At 43.9% G+C, this 20,249-nt stretch overlaps 1 protein-coding gene across 1 annotated transcript in view; it reads left to right on the top strand.

Moving 5' to 3' along the window:
* Nucleotides 1–20,249, top strand: part of LOC124035399 (unconventional myosin-IXAa-like) — a 212,282-nt gene that overhangs the window by 112,682 nt on the left and 79,351 nt on the right. The window contains 4 exon segments of the mRNA XM_046348850.1: nucleotides 429–555; nucleotides 3,641–3,730; nucleotides 12,208–12,324; nucleotides 14,417–14,551. Of these exon segments, the coding sequence (XP_046204806.1) occupies nucleotides 429–555; nucleotides 3,641–3,730; nucleotides 12,208–12,324; nucleotides 14,417–14,551 (469 nt within the window).

The raw sequence follows: 20,249 nt of genomic DNA, 5'->3' as shown, positions 1-20,249 counted from the left end.
CACACACACACACACTAAATCTCACTGCTCGTACGCACACTGACACATACACTGAAATTACAAACACAGGCAAAGGAATCATAGTCACAGGTAAATTACCAGGATACACTGTCCAAATGCTCGAGCCAGGTTTCTGTAACGAGCCAGGTTTCTGTAACGAGCCAGGTTTCTGTAACGAGCCAGGTTACTGTGTCGAAACGAGCCAGGTTACTGTGTCGAAACGAGCCAGGTTACTGTGTCGAAACGAGCCAGGTTACTGTGTCGAAACGAGCCAGGTTACTGTGTCGAAACGAGCCAGGTTACTGTGTCGAAACGAGCCAGGTTACTGTGTCGAAACGAGCCAGGTTACTGTGTCGAAACGAGCCAGGTTACTGTGTCGAAACGAGCCAGGTTTCTGTGGTGACACAAGCCTTGTTTCTGTCCCACAGGATATTTTCTCTGTTGTCGGCCATTCTTCACCTGGGGAACATCCGCTACAAGAAGAAGACCTACCGAGATGACTCCATTGACATCTGCAATCCAGAAGTCCTACCTACTGTCTCAGAACTGTTAGAGGTAAGCCTGTTACTGCCTCAGAACTGTTAGAGGTAAGCGTGTTACTGTTGAAATGATTCCTTATTATGTTTACATTTGACATGTTAGTCATTTAGCAGATGCTCTTATCCAGATCCACTTACAGTTAATTTATCTGGGATATGTGGGACGGTAGCGTCCCACCTCGCCAACAGCCAGTGAAATTACAGGGCGTCAAATTCAAAACAACAGAAATCTCACAATTAAAATTCCTCAAACATACAAGTATTATACACCATTTTAAAGATAAACTTCTCATTAATCCAGCCACAGTGTCTGATTACAAAAAGGCTTTACGGCGAAAGCACACTGTGCGATTATGTTAGGTCAGAGCCTAGCCACAGAAAAACATACAGCCATTTTCCAAAGAAGGAGAGGTGTCACTAAAGACAGAAATAGCGTTAAAATGAATCACTAACCTTTGATGATCTTCACCGGATGGCACTCTCAGGACTCCATGTTAGACAATAAATGTGTGTTTTTTTCGATAAAGATCATATTTATGTCCAAAAACATCATTTGAAATTGGTGCGTTATGTTCAGAAATGCATTGTCTCAGACAAACATCCGGTGAAAGTGAGCCACATCAAATTACAGAAATACTAATCAAAACATTGATGAAAGATACAGGTGTTAAACACACAATTAATAATAAACTTCTCCTTAATGCAACCGCTATGTCAGATTTCAAAAAAGTTTTATGGTAAAAGCACACCGTGCAATTATGTTAGGTCAGCGCCTAGCTACAGAAAAACATAGACATTTTTTCAACCAAGGAGAGGTGTCACAAAACTCAGAAATAGCGTTATAAATATTCGCTTACCTTTGAAGATCTTCATCGGAATGCACTCCCAGGAATCCCAGTTCCACAATAAATGTTTGTTTTGTTAGATAAAGTCCATCATTTATGTCCTAATACCTCCGTTTTTTTGCGCATTTAATTCACAAATCCAAATTCACAAGGTGCAGGTACTTAGTTCAGATGAAAAGTCAAAACAGTTCCATTACAGTTCGTAGAAACATGTCAAACGATGTATATAATCAATCTTTAAGATGTTTTTATCATAAATCTTCAATTATATTCCAACCGGACAATTCCTTTGTCTTTAGAAATGAAAAGGAACGTAGCTCGCTCTCACGGTTGTGCGCGTGACTAAACTAATGGCTTCTTGCCAGACCCCTGGTTCAAAAAGCTCTTATTCGCTCCCCCTTCATAGTAGAAGCCTGAAACAAGGTTCTAAAGACAGTTGACATCTTGTGGAAGCCTTAGGAAGTGCAATATGGCTCCATAGACAATGTATATTGGTCCTTCTGTAGCTCAGTTGGTAGAGCATGGCGCTTGTAACGCCAGGGTAGTGGGTTCGATCCCCGGGACCACCCATACGTAGAATGTATGCACACATGACTGTAAGTCGCTTTGGATAAAAGCGTCTGCTAAATGGCATATATTATTATATTATTATTATAGGCAATCAATTGAAAAACTACAAACCTCAGATTTCCCACTTGCTGGTTGGATTTTTTCTCAGGTGCTTGCCTGCCCTATGAGTTCTGTTATACTCAGACATTATTCAAACAGTTTTAGAAACTTCAGAGTGTTTTCTATCCAAATCTACTAAGTATATGCATATTCTAGCTTTTGGCCCTGAGTAGCATGTGGTTTACTCTGGGCACCTTATTCATCCAAGCTACTCAATACTGTCCCCCAGTCCCAAAGAAGTTAATGCATTCCTGTTACGTGGTTGTCTCACCTAGCCATCTTATCACAGCCATAGTCCATTTCTTCTCAATAAAGGAGCTATCAACCAAGTCGGTGCTAGTAAGAAAATACATGTGTGAGTTAAAGTTCAAGAAAGGCAAGGCTTTATATAATTGTATTTTTAATTTTCTTGTTTTATAATGGATACAACAGAAGTTGATTGAATGAGACCTACGTAGTGTGTAAATCTATTCTTCAAATGTGTTCCCATCCACACAAGCACTTTGTTTCTCAGAGTCGGGATGTTTTCAGATGCTTTTGCAGTGACATACTGTACTGTGCGCAAGGCTTTTCAGTACCAAGCCACTCGGTGGAAAATCCAATTCCTCGGTCAGGAATTTGGTTTGCATGCAGCGTATAATTACATAATTTCTAATTCTGTCATCCGTCTACAAATATTCTGTAGGCACAACACTATTTTTCTCTCTCTGCCTCAGTTTATGAATGATCGTTTTTCCAGTGAACATGTGCTGTGAAGGGACAGAAGTCAGGACTTATAAGGGCAGATGTATTTTCAGAATACTGATCCAACCATCGTTGAGGTTTGCAGGAAAGCAACAGGAGCAGCTAGTGGCTAAGGAACATGGCTTGTGCTCATGTGAAAGAACATGTGTTCCCCAAATGGGTTGGGTCAGAGTCAGTCAAGCATCTTACAGATACATGGAAATCATTTTAAAATCATGTTAAAATAATAGATAAATGAGATGTGTCATGATTTATACAGCTTACTTGTGATTTCAAATATGAGATGGTTTGTATTCTGTATTTAAGCATCTTCAGATAAAGTGTTGCTGTGATTCCTCCACTCGGGTTGCACAATTCCTGGAACGTTCAGTAAATTCCCTGGCTTTCCCGATATCCCGTTTTGTAAGATTCCCAGGAATGAGGAGGAAATAAAGCAGGAAATCTGGAATCCTACAACCAGGTTTTCTGTTAAACCAGGGAATTTATTGAACGTTCCAGGAATTTTGTAACCTGAGTTGGGACATAGTCTACATCCAAGAGAAGTGCACTGTGCTGGGACATAGCCTACACTCTGCCTCTTCTCCTCTCTAGTTTCAGGATGTTAACTGGATAGTGCAGGCCGCTGGCCCTCTTCAATAACTAGGAATAAGTCTTTCTCATGACCGTGAGTGCCCGTCCCACTAAACATAGCAGGGCACATATCCACCCTCATTACCTAAACATTCGGCTGAATGAAAGCTGTTGTAGGGCTTGGTGTGTGTACAGAAGAAGAATGGGCTTTGTGTTTCTGAAACAGAAATTGCTTTCAACTGTGAAATGAATTGTGGTCTCTTTTCTGTACAGGTCAAGGAGGAGATGCTATTTGAAGCCCTGACGACGAGGAAGACCATGACAGTGGGAGAGAGGTTGATCGTGCCCTACAAACTGGCTGAGGTGAGACCAAGTCAACAGCACAAACCTGAAACTCATCCCAAACATTCTCAACCCTTAGTGCAACGAAGAGGCACAGTCAAATACTCCACCTTACCTCAAGATGTACCATTCCTCAACCCAATCCCAAAGTATTCTTGAAAATTTGATCATCAAGACATATTGCATTATTCTGCATTTATAAATTCTAAGGAATAGTAGGCACCCTGCCTATCTAAATAACGATATAGGGGAAACACTGGGTCCCAGGGCAGGCTGTGAAGGAGCTGGAGTCAGAGCTGGTCTGTTTGTCAGTCTCTGTCGTCTGTCTGTCTGGTTGGGTCTGTCAGTCGGTCTGTCTGTCTGGTTGGATCTGTCAGTCGGTCTGTCTGTCTGGTTGGGTCTGTCAGTCGGTCTGTCTGGTTGGGTCTGTCTGTCTGGTTGGGTCTGTCTGTCTGGTTGAGTCTGTCTGTCTGGTTGGGTCTGTCAGTCGGTCTGTCTGTCTGTCTGGTTGGGTCTGTCAGTCGGTCTGTCTGTCTGGTTGGGTCTGTCAGTCGGTCTGTCTGGTTGGGTGTGGATAGTTGAGGGATCAGATTGATGTCTCACACACACACACACACACACACACACACACACACACACACACACACACACACACACACACACACACACACACACACACACACACACACACACACACACACACACACACACACACACACACACACATACACACACACACGCACTCATACACACACACACGCATACACTCATATACCACATCTATAATTTTGACCTTGGAAACACTGAGTGGGAAGTGGCTGTGTGTAGAGCTGTTAGTTCCACTGGCCTTACCGAGCAGACCCCCTTTAATGGGAGTGTGCTTGTAACCATGCAAACACCTAGATATGGTTTTAAGTTCACTAAAAAAGTATCCTTGAAATGTGCATCCGCATTGCAAGTCAGCCTTACACCAAGCTACTGAAAAAAGCCCCTTTTGAGAAAGACTGCCACAGCTCTCAATCCAATGGCACAAGTTCCTTTTCCTGAACGCTAGTCCACAAAGGCTGCAGCATCAGAGAGCTGCTTAGTTTGTTTACAGAAACCAGAGAGGGATTCTCTGAAAACAAACGCACTACGGCCATGTAATGCAGACAAGACTCAGCTGAAAGACTGACCAACAAGCTCACAAAGTGGAAATCAAAGGCCTATTCTTTTAAGTGTAATTCTAAAGTATAATTATTATTTTTAGTATAATTACATATTATTTTTTGTTATTTACACCTACAGTATGTCCACATGTTGGATGGGTATTTTATCTAAATCTTTTCCATAAAGTCTATCCTTTTCTACCTCCCCAACTAGCATGTGGCTATGCCATATCACAGCATACAACACACTTTCTCACTACACAAAACTTTAATAATCCACAAGACCGCTATTTTATCAACCATATAATGCAAAACACAGCTACGCCCTCGTTCCAGCTGTTTAGGAGCCATTTTATATGAACAAACAGTGCTGATTGTTCTGGCAGCTCTTTGGGTGGTCCTTTCTGTAAACATTGTTGTAACAGTTGCAACAGTGAACTTTTACTCATTCGCCCTGTAGTATCAACTGGTATTTTACTACTTGAAAACTCAAGTACCATGGATTTGTTTTCTCTCTAATTGTGACTCACCACCTGGATTCAGTCTTATGGAGGAACATTTGAAATGGTGTTTTTTTACAGAGCTACAAAGTGGTATATCATAAACTGTATTTGAGGAGCAATGGGAAAGTAATTCTGCTTTGAAAGTTGATGATCTTTTGTCGCAGAGCATTGTTCACACCCTCTTAAGCTTTAGCCCCACCCATCTCATTTTGCTCTCGGAGCGCATACTTGACGCTCTGGCCGATAATTTATTTACCTATGGATAACATGAAAACAGCCTAACCAGCTCTACTGGCAACAATTTCATTACGCTTTTTTGCAGACTGACACCGGCCATATTCAAGGGTGTTGTTACACACGTCACGTAATGTTAACTAACGAGTCAGCCAGCTAACGTTAGCTAGTTAAACCACAATGAACAGTGCCAACAATGCCACAGTGCGGGGAGCTAACCAACCAGATTCAATGTTAGCTAGCGAACATTAGCCTCTAACTAGAAAAGCAAACGGCTCTGGGATACGGATAATAACATCAGCTGGGGAGCCAGCCAGACAGCTAACAGTAGCTTGAAATGAAACCACTTTCTGTCAAAATTAGAAATGTGTAATATCTGAAAATGTAGCTAGCTATTTTACCTGTATGCATCATCATGCATGATGGATGCATCTCCCTGTCAGGAATGCCACGCCACGGTTGCCCTTAGTTTGAAGATGTAATCCAGAGGTGTTTTCGCCATCTCTTCATCTGTCATACTCTAATTACATTGATTTCAAAACTTGATCCTCCCGGAGGTGGAGAGCAACACATATGCAGCTCCACTACACAATACATTTTTTTTTAAAGCCCCGTTCAACAGGATTACCAACAGACTGATGAGCTCAAATAGACAGAATGTGGCAGACCAATCCGAACTCATCTCTCGGCATTTCCAGCCCACTTATTATCTCAGCCAATCATTTGTGGTTTAACTTATGTGGATTAACCAACAAGGCTCATAATTTAACAATTGCATTTACAGATGGCATACAAGTTTGTTATTAAGGCACATGAAAGCTCACATTTTTTACAAGGCATTTCTGCCAAAAAATGCATTTTAAAAAAAAATAGTTTACGATCAAGCGGCTCTCCTGTGAAGTCGTGACTTGCGAGATATGCCTCGTTTCCTGGATCAGGTCTCATCCATTTTGTTATTGAGATATTTAAAAGATTGATCCTCACCGGAATGTTCTGAATCCAACGTCCTTTAAATAATGAAAAGGCCTCTCACTTTTGAAGACTCTTGCTAGCAATATAAATAGCATTTTGTATGATCTTCGGGAGTTGCTAGGCAGATCTTTTTGTAGTCGCTAAAAATAAAGTAGTAAATTATGTAAAAGACAGTCATTTCAACTTTAGCTGGACCGTTGTATAATGGCATGTTTTGAGCAAAATAAGACATCTGAAGCTCTGCAGGCACTTATACTGGAAATGTACTATACTAACTTCCCACACAATTCAGTCACATTTTTGTGTGTGGTAAATCTATCTCACCTGGTTGATTAATGGACATTCAGGCATGGCAACAGAAGATGACAAACAGCCCTTCGCTGTCTGTGATGGTATGAGTTAATGACTCCTAATAATAATAATAATTTATAACATTTTTAAGACACTTTTTTCATGAAACAGAATAATCTTGAAGTGTATAAAATAATAAGTAAAAAACAAATACAAAACAAATTGACACAAGACAGGATAACTGACACAAGGAACCCAGCTGACACTACAAGGGACAAGGAACCCAGCTGACACTACAAGGGACAAGGAACCCAGCTGACACTACAAGGGACAAGGAACCCAGCTGACACTACAAGGGACAAGGAACCCAGCTGACACTACAAGGGACAAGGAACCCAGCTGACACTACAGGGGACAAGGACACCAAGGAACCCAGCTGACACTACAGGGGACAAGGACACCAAGGAACCCAGCTGACACTACAGGGGACAAGGACACCAAAGAACCCAGCTGACACTACACGGGACAAGGACACCAAAGAACCCAGCCGACACTACAAGGGACAAGAACACCAAGGAACCCAGCTATCAACAGAAAGCCTTCCTAAAGAGAAACTTGGAAGCACAAGCATTTCGCTACACTCGCATTAACATCTGCTAACCATGTGTATGTGACAAATAAAATTGGATTTGATTTGGTTATGTTATTAAAACTTATGTTGCATGTTTTGTGTCTATAGTCGATATACTGTAGTCAATTGTGAAATTGCCCGTTTTCCACACCGTACTTAGATCAGTAATACTTTTGTGTGAAAACATCCTCTAGTACTTTGCTATTACACCATCGCTCTCACTCTATTTCCATTTCCTTGTAAAATACATGGTCTCATTCCTTGACACCTCTATTCTATCAGCTGCCTATCCTCAGAGGGGTAATGTTTTCATTGGTGTCTGTTCTACAGTAGATTGGATTGGTAGTGCCTCTGTCACTCTGATGGTCATTAGGCAGACTAATGTCATTAATCATGACCAGGAGAGGTGCTGCTGGGACGTAATACAGGGTGCCAGCCCAGGACTCGCCTCCTGTGGCCACCTGCTGAAGCCCCATTGCCACGCCACGAGTCACAATGCTGTGCTTGAAAGATATTAACCAGACATGGAGCGCTGATCTAGGATCAGGTCCCCCCTGTCCATGTAATCGTATTCATTCTGATCAAAACAACAGCACTGATCCTAGACCAGCACTCCGTCTCTAAGACACTTTATGAATATGGCCCTGCTCACGGATCTCCTGGGTCATGTTCGTTAGGCACGTGAAACGGGGAGGGCACTACCTTAGTGTATCTAATAAGAACTTTAGTGTTTTCATTTCGGAGTTGGACATAAGACTGGGACAGAGGACTGACTGACCGGATGTGACTGGGACAGAAGTCTGACATGACGGGGACAGAGGACCGATGGGGACCGAGGACTGGGAACATGACTCAAGTCTTTGTCATATGTCTAATATTCATCCATGTTACTATACTCAGCAAAAAAAGAAACGTCCTCTCACTGTCAACTGTGTTTATTTTCAGCAAACGTAACGTGTAAATATTTGTATGAAAACAACAAGATTCCACAACTGAGACATAAACTGAACACGTTCCACAGACATGTGACTAACAGAAATTGAATAATGTGTCCCTGAACAAAGGAGGTGTCAAAATCAAAAGTAACAGTCATTATCTGGTGTGGCCACCAGCTGCATTAAGTACTGCAGTGCAGCTCCTCCTCATGGAATGTAGATTTTCCAGTTCTTGCTGTGAGATGTTACCCCACTCTTCCACGAAGGCACATGCAAGATCCAGGACATTTCTGGGGGGGAATGGCCCTAGCCTTCACCCTACCATCCAACAGGTCCCAGACGTGCTCAATGGGATTGAGATCCAGGCTCTTCGCTGGCCATGGGAGAACACTGACATTCCTGTCTTGTAGGAAATCATGCACAGAACGATCAGTATGGCTGGTGGCATTGTCATGCTGGAGGGTCATGTCAGGATGAGCCTGCAGGAAGGGTACCACATGAGGGAGGAGGATCTCTTCCCTGCTCCGCACAATGTTGAGATTGCCTGCAATGACGCCAAGCTCAGTCCGATGATGCTGTGACACACCGCCCCAGACTATGACGGACCCTCCACCTCAAATTGATTCCGCTCCAGAGTACAGGCCTCGGTGTAACGCTCATTCCTTCGACTATAACAGCGAATCCGACCATCACCCCTGGTGAGACAAAACCGCGGCCCGTCAGTGAGTAGCACTTTTTGCCAGTCCTGTCTGGTCCAGCGACAGTGGGATTTTGCCCATTGACGACGTTGTTGCCGGTGAGGACCTGCCTTACAACAGGCCTACAAGTCCTCAGTCCAGCCTCTCTCAGCTTATTGCGGACAGTCAGAGCACTGATGAAAGGATTGTGCATTCCTTGTGTAACTCGGGCAGTTGTTGTTGCCATCCTGTGCCTGTCCCACAGGTGTGATGTTCGGATGTACCGATCCTGTGCAGGTGTTACACGTGGTCTGCCACTGCGAGGACCATCAGATGTCCATCCTGTCTCCTTGTAGCGCTGTCTTAGGCGTCTCACAGTACCGACATGGCAATTTATTGTCCTAGCCACATCTGCAGTCTTCGCGGCACCGTGCAGCATGCCAAAGGCACGTTCACGCAGATGAGCAAGTACCCTAGGCCTCTTAGTGTCCTAAGTTTTCATAACTGTGACCTTTAATTGCCTACCGTCTGTAAGGTGTTAGTGTCTTAACAACTGTTCCACAGGTGCATGTTCATTAACTGTTTATGGTTCATTGAACAAGCATGGGAAACAGTTTTTTTTATTTTTTATTTACCCCCATTTTCTCCCCAATTTCGTGGTATCCAATTGTTAGTCGTTAATGTCTTGTGTCATCGCTACAACACCCGTACGGGCTCGGGAGAGACGAAGGTCGAAAGCCATGCGTCCTCTGAAACCCAACCAAGCCACACTGCTTCTTAACACAACCCGCATCCAACCCGGAAGCCAGCCGCACCAATGTGTCGGAGGAAACACCATACGCCTAGCGACCTGGTCAGCATGCACTGTGCCCTGCCCACCACAGGAGTTGATGAGACAAGGATATCCCTACCGGCCTAACCCGGACGATGCTAGGCCAATTGTGCGTCGCCCCATGGACCTCCCGGTCGCGGCCGGCTGCGACAGAGCCTGGGCTCGAACCCAGAGTCTCTGGTGGCACAGGCTTAGACCACTGCGCTGCCCAGGAAACAGTTTTTAAACTCTTTACAATGAAGATTTGTGAAGTTATCCGGATTTTTACGAATTATCTTAGACAGAGACCTGAAAAAGGGATGTTTCTATTTTTGCTGAGTTTACTTCCATCAGATACTTCCATCAGACATTGTAATCAACTTCACTTGTGTGGATTTCCTGCTTTAATTATACCATGTTCCTAACATCTGGGCCCCATCGGGTTTGGCTTCAAACAAATAACTAATAAACATCTAGAAATCAAGATGCATTTGTTGCTTGTTTTTCTACATTGCAATCAAACAAGACTAAATCTCTTCCAAAGACATAAAACGCTACATGCAACAATTTTCAAGGAAATCAGCCACCTCCGACGTCGTTTTTAGAGAATTTGGCAGTACCACGTGTAACCACGCCAGCCAAGGACCGCCACATCCGGCTTCTTCACCTGCGGGATCATGTGAGACCAGCTACCCAGACAGCTGATGAAACCAAGGAGTATTTCTGTCTGTAATAAAGCCCTCTTGTGGGGAAAAACCTATTCTGATTGTCTGTGCCTAGCTCCCCAGTGGGTGTGCCTAGCTCCCCAGTGGGTGTGCCTAGCTCCCCAGTGGGTGTGCCTAGCTCCCCAGTGGGTGTGCCTAGCTCCCCAGTGGGTGTGCCTAGCTCCCCAGTGGGTGTGCCTAGCTCCCCAGTGGGTGTGCCTAGCTCCCCAGTGGGTGTGCCTAGCTCCCCAGTGGGTGTGCCTAGCTCCCCAGTGGGTGTGCCTAGCTCCCCAGTGGGTGTGCCTAGCTCCCCAGTGGGTGTGCCTAGCTCCCCAGTGGCCTAATGAATTTATTTCACTTGATCTGATTTTTTTTACAATGAACGGTATGTAACTCAGTAAAATCATAGGAATTGTTGCATGTGGCGTTTTTATATTTTTGTTCAGTATATATTGGAAGAGATTTAGCCTTGTTTGATTGCAAGGTAGAAAAACAAGCAACAAATGCATCTTGATTTCTAGATGTTTATTAGTTATTTGTTTGAAGACAAACCTGATGGGTCCCAGATGTTAGGAACATTGTATAATTAAAGCAGGAAATCCACACAAGTGAAGTTGATTCCATTGTCTGATGGAAGTGTTTAGGGTATTCCATGCGTACCTAACTGATCACCCATGGCACCAGGGCCCGTGTTCACAAAGCGTCTCAGAGTAGGAGTGCTGATCTAGGATCAGTTTTGTCTTTTTGATCATAATGAATAAGAGGAGGTTCTGATCCCGGATGAGAACTGCTACTTTGAGATGCTTTGTGAATATGGGCCCAGGTCTTTCACATTCAATCTTTTGAGGTCAGTAGTAACACGGATGAATAGTGAATTGGAGTAGGTCACTAGTAACACGGATGAATAGTGAGGTGGAGTAGGTCACTAGTAACACGGATGAATAGTGAGGTGGAGTAGCTCACTAGTAACACGGATGAATAGTGAATTGGAGTAGGTCACTAGTAACACGGATGAATAATGAGGTGGAGTAGCTCACTAGTAACACGGATGAATAGTGAGGTGGAGTAGCTCACTAGTAACATGGATGAATAATGAGGTGGAGTAGCTCACTAGTAACACGGATGAATAGTGAGGTGGAGTAGCTCACTAGTAACACGGATGAATAATGAGGTGGAGTAGCTCACTAGTAACACGGATGAATAATGAGGTGGAGTAGCTCACTAGTAACATGGATGAATAGTGAGGTGGAGTAGCTCACTAGTAACATGGATGAATAGTGAGGTGGAGTAGCTCACTAGTAACATGGATGAATAGTGAGGTGGAGTAGCTCACTAGTAACATGGATGAATAATGAGGTGGAGTAGCTCAGTAGTAACACGGATGAATAGTGAGGTGGAGTTGCTCACTAGTAACATGGATGAATAGTGAGGTGGAGTAGCTCAGTAGTAACACGGATGAATAGTGAGGTGGAGTTGCTCACTAGTAACATGGATGAATAGTGAGGTGGAGTAGCTCAGTAGTAACACGGATGAATAGTGAGGTGCAGTAGGTCACTAGTAACATGGATGTGTGGTTGTGTATGTTCCTGCAGGCGGGCACGGTGCGAGACTCCATGGCCAAGTCTTTGTACAGCGCACTGTTTGACTGGATTGTGTTCCGGATCAACCACGCACTGCTCAACAACCGGGACTTGGAGGAGAGCGCCAAGGTAAGACCAACGTGACTGCTATCATGCTTTATTACATCATACTTATGTCTGCTTATAATATATCAATGTCATGCGTTGATGACATGCTCACCTCTCCACTTCATTAAGATTAAGATCACTTGATTGGTCAATTTCAAGGTCCAACTAAAAGGTTACTTCCTTCCACTTTTAACCCAACCTCTCCGAAAGACACGCATACATACAGTGGTGGGGGAAAAGTACCCAATCGTCCTACTTGAGTAAGAGTCTAAAAGTATTTGATTTTAAATAAGTATCAAAAGTGCAAGTATAAACCATTTCAAAGTCCTTATATTAAGCAAATCAGACGGCATCATTTTCTTGTTTTTTTTAATTTACGGATCGCCAGTGGCACACCGACACTGACATCATTTACAAAAGAAGCATTTGTGTTTAGTGAGTCTGCCAGATCAGAGGCAGTAGGGATGACCAGGGATGTTCTCTTAATAAGTGTGTCAATTGCACCATTTTCCCGTCCTGCTAAGCATTCAAAATGTAATGAGCACTTTTGGTTGTCAGGGAACATTTTATGGAGTAAAAAGTACATTATTTTCTTTAGGAATGTAGTGAGGTAAAAGTTGTCAAAAATGTAAATACTAAAGTACAGATACCCCCAAAACTCCTTAAGTAATACTTTAAAGTATTTTTACTTAAATACTTTACTGCATACATATACAGGTTTTGGGGAGGTGTAGGGGGCTGCCACACTGGGCGCCCAGGGAGCTGTTTTTGGGGCAGTTAAGTGCCTTGCTCAAGGGCACAACATTTACCCTCCTTTTGCCAGCTCACCTCCTGCCAGATTGGTTTCCATCGGACTCGGGATTTGAACTGGCAACTCTCCGGTTGCAGGCTCACCTCTCTAAGGCTACCTGACACTCACCTCTCTAAGGCTACCTGACGCCCACCTCTCTCAGGCTACCTGACGCCCACCTCTCTCAGGCTACCTGACGCCCACCTCTCTCAGGCTACCTGACGCCCACCTCTCTCAGGCTCAGGCTACCTGACGCCCACCTCAGGACCGCCCACCTCTCTCAGGCCCACCTCTCTCAGGCTACCTGACGCCCACCTCTCTCAGGCTACCTGACGCCCACCTCTCTCAGGCTACCTGACGCCCACCTCTCTCAGGCTACCTGACGCCCACCTCTCTCAGGCTACCTGACGCCCACCTCTCTCAGGCTACCTGACGCCCACCTCTCTCAGGCTACCTGACGCCCACCTCTCTCAGGCTACCTGACGCCCACCTCTCTAAGGCTACCTGACGCCCACCTCTCTAAGGCTACCTGACGCCCACCTCTCTAAGGCTACCTGACGCCCACCTCTCTAAGGCTACCTGACGCCCACCTCTCTAAGGCTACCTGACGCCCACCTCTCTAAGGCTACCTGACGCCCACCTCTCTAAGGCTACCTGACGCCCACCTCTCTCTAAGGCTACCTGACGCCCACCTCTCTAAGGCTACCTGACGCCCACCTCTCTAAGGCTACCTGACGCCCACCTCTCTAAGGCTACCTCTCAGGCGCCCACCTCTCTAAGGCTACCTGACGCCCACCTCTCTAAGGCTACCTGACGCCCACCTCTCTAAGGCTACCTGACGCCCACCTCTCTAAGGCTACCTGACGCCCACCTCTAAGGCTACCTGACGCCCACCTCTAAGGCTACCTGACGCCCACCTCTAAGGCTACCTGACGCCCACCTCTCTCTAAGGCTAGGCTACCTGACGCCCACCTCTCTAAGGCTACCTGACGCCCACCTCTCTAAGGCTACCTGACGCCCACCTCTCTAAGGCTACCTGACGCCCACCTCTCCGCCCAGAATAACTGGCTTTATGCTTCTGTTACAGGTGTTCAAATAGAGCGTGAACACCTTGGCAGAGACAAGTTGTTTTATTGATTTAATAAATCAGTGACATCAGTGGTTGTGTTTGAACAGCTTCAACCTTGTTTTCCATTATGCGCCTAAGGGTCTTTGAAAACCTTCTCAAAGCTTCTCAGTTAGACTTTCATGTTGAATTGTTTTTTTGTTGTTGTCAAAAAGCATATTGTTAATTGAGATTTCACCCTCATGTATCCCTCACAGATCTTTTCCATCGGAGTGCTGGACATCTTTGGCTTTGAGGACTACGAAAACAACAGCTTTGAGCAGTTCTGCATCAACTTCGCCAACGAGAGGCTCCAACACTACTTCAATCAGCACATCTTTAAGCTTGAGCAGGTAAGGCATTTGGCATTACTGCACCCTTTCAGTACTAAACTGTACGTATCCACAATGCACTTACATGGAAGTTTACAATACAGTGGTCCTTTAAAGAGGAGACCAGCTCCTCCAGTGGGTTGTGCAATAGGGTTTATTATGGGGCTGACTGCCACATGACTCACCTCTTCAACCCTCTGACTGCTTATTATGATGGATCTATCTTACTTCCTCAATCCTCATTATGATGGATGGCTGTTACCTCCTCAACCCTCATTATGATGGATGGCTGTTACCACCTCAACAATCATTATGATGGAGGGATGGATGTTACCTCCTCAACCCTCATTATGATGGAGGGATGGCTGTTACCTCCTCAATCCTCATTATGATGGATGGCTGTTACCTCCTCAACCCTCATTATGATGGAGGGATGGCTGTTACCTCCTCAATCCTCATTATGATGGATGGCTGTTACCTCCTCAAACCTCATTATGATGGAGGGATGGCTGTTACCTCCTCAATCCTCATTATGATGGATGGCTGTTACCTCCTCAAACCTCATTATGATGGAGGGATGGCTGTTACCTCCTCAATCCTCATTATGATGGATGGCTGTTACCTCCTCAACCCTCATTATGATGGATGGATGTTACCTCCTCAATCCTCATTATGATGGATGGTTGTTACCTCCTCAACTCTCATTATGATGGATGGCTGTTACCTCCTCAACCCTCATTATGATGGAGGTGTGTTGGTGTTAACTGACTGGATTGGAGAGAAAGGTTGTTTTGGTCATGATCAGCTTTGTAGGTAAACATCATGTTTAATCACGATTGTCCTTTAGTACTTTTTAGGCTGCATTCACACAGGCAGACCAATTCCAATTATTTTTTTCCACTAATTTTGTCTTTTGACCAATGACATCAATCTTTTTCAAAGGTGATCTGCTTGGTCAAAAGACCAATTACTGAAAAATATCAGAATGTGTCTGCCTGTCTAAATGAAGTCTTAGTGAGTACAACTGAAACTGATTGGAGAGTTCCTTTTAACAGTACCATCTCAGTAATGACACATACTGTATTTGCTCAAGGAGGCCTCCTGTACAAAGGCACCCATCCATAAAGTCACTGCCGTCATTAACCTCCATGTTAAAAATTAGCCACAGCTTTTGAACGTGTACAGCACTCACTCAACTTCTAAGAGGGTTTGTTTGCTTCATGCTTTGGTGAGGTTGGGCCATTGCATCATGCTACTAGTGAAGTGTTGGAGCTCAATCAAGACAATACTCTGGTATAGTGCTGAAGTGTTGGAGCTCAATCAAGACAATACTCTGGTATAGTGCTGAAGTGTTGGAGATCAATCAAGACAATACTCTGGTATAGTTCTGAAGTGTTAGAGATCAATCAAGACACTACTCTGATATAGTTCTGAAGTGTTAGAGATCAATCAAGACAATACTCTGGTATAGTTCTGAAGTGTTGGAGCTCAATCAAGACACTACTCTGGTATAGTGCTGAAGTGTTAGAGATCAATCAAGACAATACTCTGATATAGTTCTGAAGTGTTAGAGGTCAATCAAGACAATACTCTGATATAGTTCTGAAGTGTTAGAGATCAATCAAGACAATACTCTGGTATAGTTCTGAAGTGTTAGAGATCAATCAAGACAATACTCTGGTATAGTTCTGAAGTGTTAGAGCTCAATCAAGACAATACTCTGGTATAGTTCTGAAGTGTTAGAGATCAATCAAGACAATACTCTGATATAGTTCTGAAGTGTTAGTTCTGAAGTAAAGAGGTCAATCAAGACAATACTCTGATATAGTTCTGAAGTGTTAGAGCTCAATCAAGACAATACTCTGGTATAGTTCTGAAGTGTTAGAGATCAATCAAGACAATACTCTGGTATAGTTCTGAAGTGTTAGATATCAATCAAGACAATACTCTGGTATAGTTCTGAAGTGTTAGAGATCAATCAAGACACTACTCTGGTATAGTTCTGAAGTGTTAGACCTACTCAATCAAGTGTTTTCTTTACACTATCTGGTATAGTGCTGAAGTGTTAGATATCAATCAAGACAATACATGGAATCATAGTTCTGAAGCAAATCATATCTATTTCATATTTGGTATTCTGAAGTGTTAGAGATCAATCAAGACAATACTCTGGTATAGTTCTGAAGTGTTGGAGCTCAATCAAGACAATACTCTGGTATACAGTACCAGTCAAAAGTTCGGACACACCTACTCATTCAAGGGTTTTTCTTTATTTTTACTATTTTCTACATTGTAGAATAATACTGAAGACATCAAAACTATGAAATAACACATGGAATCATGTACTAACCCAAAAATGTGTGAAGCAAATCTATATCTATTTTATATTTGGGATTCTTCAAAGTAGCCACCCTTCGCCTTGATGACAGCTTTGCACACTCTTGGCATTGTGGTCTTGACTATTATTCTACAATGTAGAAAATAGTAAAAATAAAGAAAAACCCTGGAATAAGTAAGAGTGTCCAAACTTTAGACTGGTACTGTAGTTCTGAACTGAAGTGAACAAGACAATACTCTGGTATAGTTCTGAACTCAATACTCATAAGAATGTACTAAAGCAACCACGTGCTGCTTGTCATAAGCAGGCAGACATTTTTCTGGTGGTTGTAAATGTCCTTATCCACTACTGTTTCTGGTGGTTGTAAATGTCCTTATCCACTACTGTTTCTGGTGGTTGTAAATGTCCTTATCCACTACTGTTTCTGGTGGTTGTAAATGTCCTTATCCACTACTGTTTCTGGTGGTTGTAAATGTCCTTATCCACTACTGTTTCTGGTGGTTGTAAATGTCCTTATCCACTACTGTTTCTGGTGGTTGTAAATGTCCTTATCCACTACTGTTTCTGGTGGTTGTAAATGTCCTTATCCACTACTGTTTCTGGTGGTTGTAAATGTCCTTATCCACTACTGTTTCTGGTGGTTGTAAATGTCCTTATCCACTACTGTTTCTGGTGGTTGTAAATGTCCTTATCCACTACTGTTTCTGGTGGTTGTAAATGTCCTTATCCACTACCGTTTCTGGTGGTTATGTGCTTATCTGCTACCTTTAGAAAATAAATATTTTGATCTTATAAATGCAAATTCTTAAAAAATGGAGACATCCCAGGCATGCACATTCTCGTAGAGGCATTGCTATAAGAGAGAGGTGTGTGTGTGGCCTGAATTCCTCCAGAGAGCGGGTGGAGTGCGTCATTCAGCAGGCTGCAGCGTCTCACTCCCCAGTGACTGTCATATCAGCTAATAACTCCACACTCTTAAGTGTTGGCAAACCATCAGACATCTAAACCACTGCTGGCAACAGAGCAGGACTGTCATTAGAGCAGTGTTTATGGTCCATTCACACTCAATGAACAGCATGGTGGCCTACTGTACTGTAGACAGCCAGCTAGCAGGGTCAACAGTCTTCATACTGCTATTAGCTGACCACTATCGTGTTGATCATCTTGTCTCGTGTTGTTACGCTGTGCTGAAGTTGGCATGTTCATACTGTAAACACTGCATGGGCCTTGATGGTTTTACTGACTGATCTGGGGCTGATTGGAGTCATAGTCTATAAAGCACCAACATGCCCTCAAAGTCCATGATAATGATTGACTAGAAAATGTCTCCATATATGATCCTGTAAGTCCCACTAAAAGGCTCTCTGTGCAGACAGGCATGTTCAGACCCTGTTAGAATGAGAACACACCAGCCCATCATCACTGTGTGACCGTGTTGACATCCAAGAATCGGGCTGTGAATGTGACCTGCTTGAGTAGCACAAGGATCATCGATTCTAATGCTTTACCTTTTCCAAGCACTCACCGTAGTTGTCCAGGCATGTTTTGCCCAGTGCTTTACTTGACAGGAAGGTCCCATTTTGGAGACGTCCAAGTCCTCTGGTTAACAGAAATAAGAACTGTGTTGGATTGGAGGCAGGGTCAGCCACGGTGTAGAACCGTTCTAGCATTATTCAAGGGCTCGACGTCAGCAGATGGCAGGTTATTTGCCATGGATTGGAGGCAGGGTCAGCCACGGTGTAGAACCGTTCTAACATTATTCAAGGGCTCGACGTCAGCAGATGGCAGGTTATTTGCCATGGATTGGAGGTAGGGTCAGCCACGGTGTAGAACCGTTCTAACATTATTCAAGGGCTCGACGTCAGCAGATGGCAGGTTATTTGCCATGGATTGGAGGCAGGGTCAGCCACGGTGTAGAACCGTCCTAGCATTGTTCAAGGGCTCGACGTCAGCAGATGGCAGGTTATTTGTGCTCATGGGAAATTGAATAAAGCAGGGGATTTATTTGCATATCTGGATTGTATTGTTGTGATAGCATGACTGACCTGCACATGTAGTTGTAGGAAACCGAAGAGATGAGAGGCTGCATTGTGAAGGCCTAGTGGTGGCCCTAATAGATGACAGATCAACATGGAGACTATCAAGGTGGCATCAAGGAGATTTTTTCCCCCCATAAGTATCCTGTCTAAAGAGATATATTCAGCTGGCCTGTATTTGCATTTGCCAAGTCCTTTGAATATTGTTGGACTGAGCCGTTTCCTTTGTGTTGGGTAACTCTGACAGTGCGCGAGGGGAGGTGCTAGTTGCCGCTCAATGAAAGGAAATGTGTGTGTGTGCGTGTGCGTGTGTGTGTGTACATGCGTGTGTGTTTGTGTGTGTGTCGGAACAAGCGACGGGGGGGACAAAGTGTACAGACGTCAAGTTGGCTCATCTCCAGCTACATCTGGCAGGCATGACATCACCATCATAAATCACTACACACTGAAGGGATTCTTGGAATCGTAAGACACATCACACACTTGTGTATACACACACACACATGCTCACACACACACACACGCACACGAGCGCTCATTATACAGTTAATGGTATGTGGTTTGGTATGTGTTTTTACCATTTTATAGAGATCTTGTAAATGTAATTTTCTGTTGTTTCCATGTGCTACCAGGGTTCATTCAGGTTGTTGGATAGATCTAGGCTCACTGAAGGAGACGTGATGGAGTCAAGAGAGGGAAGCAGAATAGAGATGGAGGTTAACAGACAAACATAGCCGATGCTGTATGCACTATGGCATTCAGTTACACATCAGCCTGAGCCTACCATATGGGAAATATCCACAACAACATTTTATAGGACCTTGTTCAGTGTTTGTGGTGTAAACACAATGCATATATATGGTCCCTTTTTAGGCACAGATCTAGGATCAGCTCCCCTTTCCCAAATTCTAACCATGAACACTGTCAGTACATGGTTCATAGCTGGTTAATATGAACATTTTAGTTAAACATTGAAGGACTGGGCCGTTGGTTCATTCCATTCTTCTGCAGACTGGGATCATAAACCACCGTATTAGGTTATTGTTTCTGTGCCCGTGCTGCCACCAATGAGGTTGGTTCTGGTATTTCCCCGTCGTTATTTGCGAGGGCAGAGGGATAACAGATTGACTGGTTTGTTCAGCTGACTGTGTGTTTTGGCTAATAGAGAGGAGGGGAAAGGAGGCTTCATTGATTTGATGAAACTCTCACTGGGATTATAGCCCTTTATCGCTCCATTCTTTTCCCCAGCGAGTCAAGGAAACAACGTGCAGGAAGGGAGAAACACTGCAAAATGCTAAGAATGCTTTTCATATTATTAAACTGCAAAGTGGTCCAGGCTGGCACA

The sequence above is a fragment of the Oncorhynchus gorbuscha genome, linkage group LG05 (assembly GCF_021184085.1).
Source record: "Oncorhynchus gorbuscha isolate QuinsamMale2020 ecotype Even-year linkage group LG05, OgorEven_v1.0, whole genome shotgun sequence".
In the NCBI taxonomy this organism is placed as follows: Eukaryota; Metazoa; Chordata; class Actinopteri; order Salmoniformes; family Salmonidae; genus Oncorhynchus; species Oncorhynchus gorbuscha.
Note: the sequence above shows the minus strand (reverse complement) of the source record. Positions and strands in the feature narration are given on the sequence as shown.